The sequence below is a fragment of the Chenopodium quinoa genome, unplaced genomic scaffold (assembly GCF_001683475.1).
Source record: "Chenopodium quinoa cultivar QQ74 unplaced genomic scaffold, ASM168347v1, whole genome shotgun sequence".
In the NCBI taxonomy this organism is placed as follows: Eukaryota; Viridiplantae; Streptophyta; class Magnoliopsida; order Caryophyllales; family Amaranthaceae; genus Chenopodium; species Chenopodium quinoa.
The window spans coordinates 123,385-128,992 of NW_018742924.1; the positions used below are offsets into that span (position 1 = coordinate 123,385).

General features: G+C 29.0%; 1 protein-coding gene across 1 annotated transcript; it reads right to left on the reverse strand.

The window, feature by feature from the left end:
- Nucleotides 1-205: 205 nt before the first annotated feature.
- On the reverse strand, nt 206-2,709 carry LOC110728321 (B3 domain-containing protein REM20-like). Its single transcript, XM_021907979.1, has 5 exons — nt 2,487-2,709; nt 1,126-1,145; nt 753-1,016; nt 571-582; nt 206-469 (listed from the first exon to the last, which is right to left on the reverse strand). Exons 1-5 carry the CDS (start codon nt 2,707-2,709, stop codon nt 206-208), a joined length of 783 nt encoding a protein of 260 aa, XP_021763671.1.
- Between the last annotated feature and the right edge of the window lie 2,899 nt (nt 2,710-5,608).

The following is a 5,608-nucleotide window of genomic DNA, read 5'->3' on the forward strand; positions in this document are numbered from 1 at the left end:
TTTGAAACATAACATTCTAAGAAGCATAATAAACTTGATATCCTTACATTAGTTAATAGTTCATGTGGCAGAAAAAAACTTAAACACATTACCTAATTCACAATAAGTTTTTCTCCCAAAAGCAAATAAGAAATTTTAGTACATAATATCTAATTCAAGCCTTTACATCCTTACATCATCAGCAAAAAACAACCTTAGAATACTTCTAACGATAATTCAGATTTAGATCGACATCAAATATACCATGATCACCTTTTGTGTACTTAATGAATGCACCTTCATCTTCTTGCACATTGTACCTATCAATGAACTCCCTTATACCATTCTTCAACGAGCATTGAGTAATTGTATTTCCTTTACTCACAATTTTCAGCTCCACCTCAAATTGCTCATCAAAGTTTTGAAGAATAACATTAGTTGTCTCCCCGAATCCACTTAAAAACTTCTTAGGAAAATCCAAAGGGACATTCTACAAACAACATCACCAAAACCAAAATAGAATTTTATTAAAAAAAAACTACCAAAAACAGTAAAAAGTCATGATATGTGTTTAAGCTTGTTACGACTTACAATCTTTGCTTGCTGAAGATATAATTTTTTGAAAATGAAATTAAATTTCGATAAACGACAACCAACAACAATTTCATCAATCCAAGTATTTAATTCAATCATCTTTTCTGAATTCCCTTCGATTGCAGCTTTGCGTCCTCGCCTCTTACCAGAACTAGAAGAACCCTTGCTATATTCTAAACCTTGGACTTCTTACTTGTTGTTCTTCTAAAAATCTGAATAAGAAATGAATTGTGCCCTGAATAGCTAAAATTCAAAACATCACCAGCCTTCAGACTATTTTCCTTCACAAATTTGGACCAGCCATCTCCCAAGATAACTTTCAACTCCTCATTCTCTTCTTCATGTACCATGGTAACATACCAAAGTCTTGAATCACTATGAACTGACAATTCAACTCCTAAATTTCCATCATTTAACAATTCTTCAAACCCATTAGGAATACACTTCATATTAATACAAGATTCATCAAAATCAAAACTAAGAAAAGTATACCTAACAATACATTACCAGAAAAAATTAAAATGAGTTTAGGCAAATATTATTAAACCATACCTGATTTTTGCTATTCTCTGCTGCAAAAGGAACATAAAACGTGAAAGAAAAATCAGCCATGCAAATTTTATGCAGCTTTTTGAGGTATATATGACTATGAATTTAATTTATAGAACTTGAAAATTTAAGCTAGGCTATAGAGACATGCAATATATAGAGCAAGAAATATTTTATCACATTAATTAAATTATTTATTAATAATGCACATGTATCGAAACATATGGCTTTGACAAGAAAACACATAAAGAATATTAAGTTACATAAACTTTTTATCTCAAATATTCAATAGTAGTAATAATTACATGTTTTAATACCAATGTAATTTAGTTGATAAACATATAAAAGTTGTGAGGTTTGGCATTATATAAATGATTACTTTAGCTTTATTCAATATTTGAGAAATAAAGTTACCTTAATGATTTATCAGCCTACCAATATTTAAATATTTAAACAATATTAACATTCTATTATACTATTTTAGCTAAATTATTAACCAATCTAAAACAAACAATTTATCCAAATCATGAATTATAATTCCAAAATCCTAATTATACTATTCATTTAAATTATTTACACTTTATTGTACATATATATATTAATCATTGTCAACTCCATTTAGAGGCATTATTGTTTAAATACATGCATGTCTATTTGTATTTTTGATATATATAAGATTTAAAATTAAGTGTAGATAATTTCTTAAACATTCTATAAATTAAGAAATATACAAGTGGGAGCTAAGATGAACAACTCAAGGAAATTATCTTTTTGTACATGTTTTAGTTAAAAGATTTTCAACATCAAATAGAATTTCAAAAATTTAAAAAACACCGAGTAAAACTTTTCATATAGCTTTTCATATAATTAACTTTAAAAACACAGTAACTATTAGTTTATAGTTACTCTATTATTGGACAATTAGAAGTAATATTTGAGCATTTCCACAATTCAAACACAAGTGGACAACCTATTTGAAAAGCTACTTTTGATTTAAATAAATGAACTTAGCATATTTTGCACCCTATCATTATAAACATTAGTTATTAACTCAACACATAAAATTTATCTTGAAGGTTATAACTATTGATTAGAACTATCAGTTTGAAAAACACACAAAAATTTAGTCCATACAAACAATGACAATACTACAAAACATGAAACACACTAATAATCAATACTTATGCATAAATATATTATAATAATTAAACTTAAAGAAACATAATTTGCATAATTATAAAAATTACTTAAGTTAAATTCATTCATAACTTCCTAAAATGAGCAATTTTCATAGACAAAATTCTGAACTAATTAAGCTTCATACCTAAATCTTACACCAACTAAGCTCCATAACTAGCAAATACCATCGAAATTTCTAAGAGAGCGACGATAAGCATCTGAATCAATCGAAGACTTTGAATCATAAATTTCATCATCACTACTTAAGTAATTTCCACTACCAGAACTAGAAGACTGATTCCCTCCATCATCATCAACTTCCTCCTCAAAACCATATTCATCAGCTTCACCCTCATCGTCATCATCATTATCGTCCTGTTCCACCTCTTCCTCTTCTTCTTTCTCCATTTCTTGCTCTTCTTCTTCTTCTTCTTCTTCTTCTTCTTCTTCTTCTTCTTCTTCTTCTTCTTCTTCTTCTTCTTCTTCTTGTGTTTTCTGCTCCTCTTCTTCCTCTTGCATGGGCATAGCAAGAGATTCTTCTACTTTATTCATTGAAACAGAATGCTGCTCCACTTGATTATCCAAGTCAGCCACTTTATCATGGACAACTTCTTTAATCACTTCCTCACCATCACTTATCTGCATATCCGACTTTTTGACCTTAACTTCACCAGCCACAGCACCATTTCCATTATCAATCCCACCCTGCATTTGAGATGATTCACCAACAATAAATCCCGACTTCGTAGGAGGAACTAAATCATCATCATTACCACAATCCGCAAGTTGCTTGTTTATCACAATGAGCTCTTTTAGCAACTCATCAACCTTACGTATCAAGTCCACTCGAAATTTCAGGATTGCACAGAGTTGTTCTTTAACATTTGCCTTCTTTTGATCAAGAAAGCAACGATATGCATGAAGAAATGAAGCTTTTTCATTGTTTTCACCCATATTTTAGGATTAGAACAAGTTATTGAAGGAAAAAAGAAAACTTTCTTTTTGACAAGATAAAAAATTATACAAGAGATGATTTGTGGACATAAAAACAAATGAAGAACACTTGGATTATATAACCGTCAATTGCAACTCTTTCACATACATGTCAATTCATATTCTTTGCCAACCCCCTTTTACACAAAAAAAACAAAAAAAAAACTTTGTTACTATTCATATAATTTACAAATACCAAGGAAAAAAGTTCTAATTCTTTAATAATTAAAACTTCTTAAATGTACTACATGAGAGCATTCTTAAAATAGATAAAAAAATATAGTATTATACTATAATTTAACGTCGACAAACAACTACACGGTAAAGTTCACTTCTATAACAATCAATAAAAATAATATTTACATTACTTATATGAACATAACAAAATACACGAATATAAAAAGAAAAAAATTGCTCGCAAACATGTAGAAAAACATAAAGTTAAATTATTATTTACAAAGGTTAGTACTAAATTACGATTCAAATTATAAAGGTTATTTTTAATATTGATTAAACAAACGAGTGTATCTATTTCTAGGTGAATATAGTTCTAAACAAGTTTCATAAGTTTTTTGGTTTATTATAAGATCTTATTATGTTAATTGAGTGATAATCGCTAAATATAATGTTTAAATTAAATCCGATTTTTTAAAACTGAATAATTAAACAAATCATTGATGTTTGCAATGACAGGCTAACATTTCTAAGCCATGTTTAGAAATTGATCCCAAATTAATGTTTGCAATGACAAGCTAACATTTCTTCATTATTAGAAAAATCATTGTATTATTCATTCTCACTAACAATGACAAGCTAACATTCCGATGTCTCATTATCACTAACATATACCACTTATCAACAAAAATTTTACAAATCATGCATTCTCAATCTTGAATTGTTTACAAAAATGTCAATAAGCTGCAAATAAATAAATCAGACAGTAGACTACTAAAACAAAAACTTAATCAAAACCTAAACTTAGAATTTTAGAAATCCACATGAACCAACTACAAAGGCTTAAACAAAAATTCAACCTACTAAAAAGCCGGGTTGACCCAAAGGTCGAATTCTCCTAATAACATCTACACTTATCAAAAGAACAGTAAACTAAAACATATTACATTATTAATTCTTGTACCAACAAAAGTACACAAAAACTCAGTTTCAATTCCCCCTATAAAAAAACCAAGGTTAGGCAAACATTCACCTATAATCTGTCTTTCCATTAAAACTTCCTACCCTGATACCATTTTGGACGACCATTAACTGTTTCTTAAATTTTCTCTGACACAGATTGCTTAGCCTCTTCACGACGACGCTGACCATCCATCCTAGTAGCATCAACAGCAGCCTAAAGTTCTTCTATTCTTCTACTTGTCTGCAAAATATCTTCATCCACCCGCAGCATCGACCCTTACAATATAGCCATTTCTTCCTCCAACCCACTCTTCCGAGTCTGCAAATTCTTTAAACGACGACGTAACAAAGGTAACTGCATCCAGGTGGCATAACCAACAAAAGGAACAGTTGTAGGCACTGCAGATGAGAAAGCTGACCTGATTAAACAAACTTTCAGGTAAGTTAATAAACAGTAGAAACAAAGAAAAACGAATTCCAACAATTCAAAAAACGAGCATGCTCAAATTAAAATGATTTAGATTTTTATAAAGTTAATTACTAATAACAATCAACATTTTTTGTTGTTTTAGTAATTCATTCAAAATTCCAAGGTGTTTTAATTATAAGTATTTCCAAAGTTAACTTAATTATAAACATTTTTATTAAAAAAAAGGCTTGATTCAAAAATAAACTAAATGATGCCCCTCAAAAAAGATAATTCAAGAAAATTACAACAATTAGCAATGGAGCGAGAGAGACCAATTAAGAAAAATCATTTAAGGAAAATAGGGCAATTAACTTATTTAGAAAAATAAAGAATATATTAAGTTATTGTATTTAAACATGAACTTTATTTTAAAGGTTATGACTATCAATTATTAAATGGATATCTTCGAGTCTATGGATATTTCGCAAGTTTGATGCATTGCCACCGATTCCAATCAATTACATTTTCGGAAACACAAGCTAATCGTAACTGAAACTCATGCAAAAAACTCAAACAACACTATTAACAAGAAAAGAACACAAAAAATGTATTTTGTTAGAACACTAACCTTATTTTTCTTTCTCATCACATAATTTTAGAAGTATCTTGTTATAACACTAATTTTACCATCAAATAAACACTTCCACTAACTTGCATAATTATAGGATTCTTTCAACAACATTTTAGAATTTACAAAGCCCTTTATAA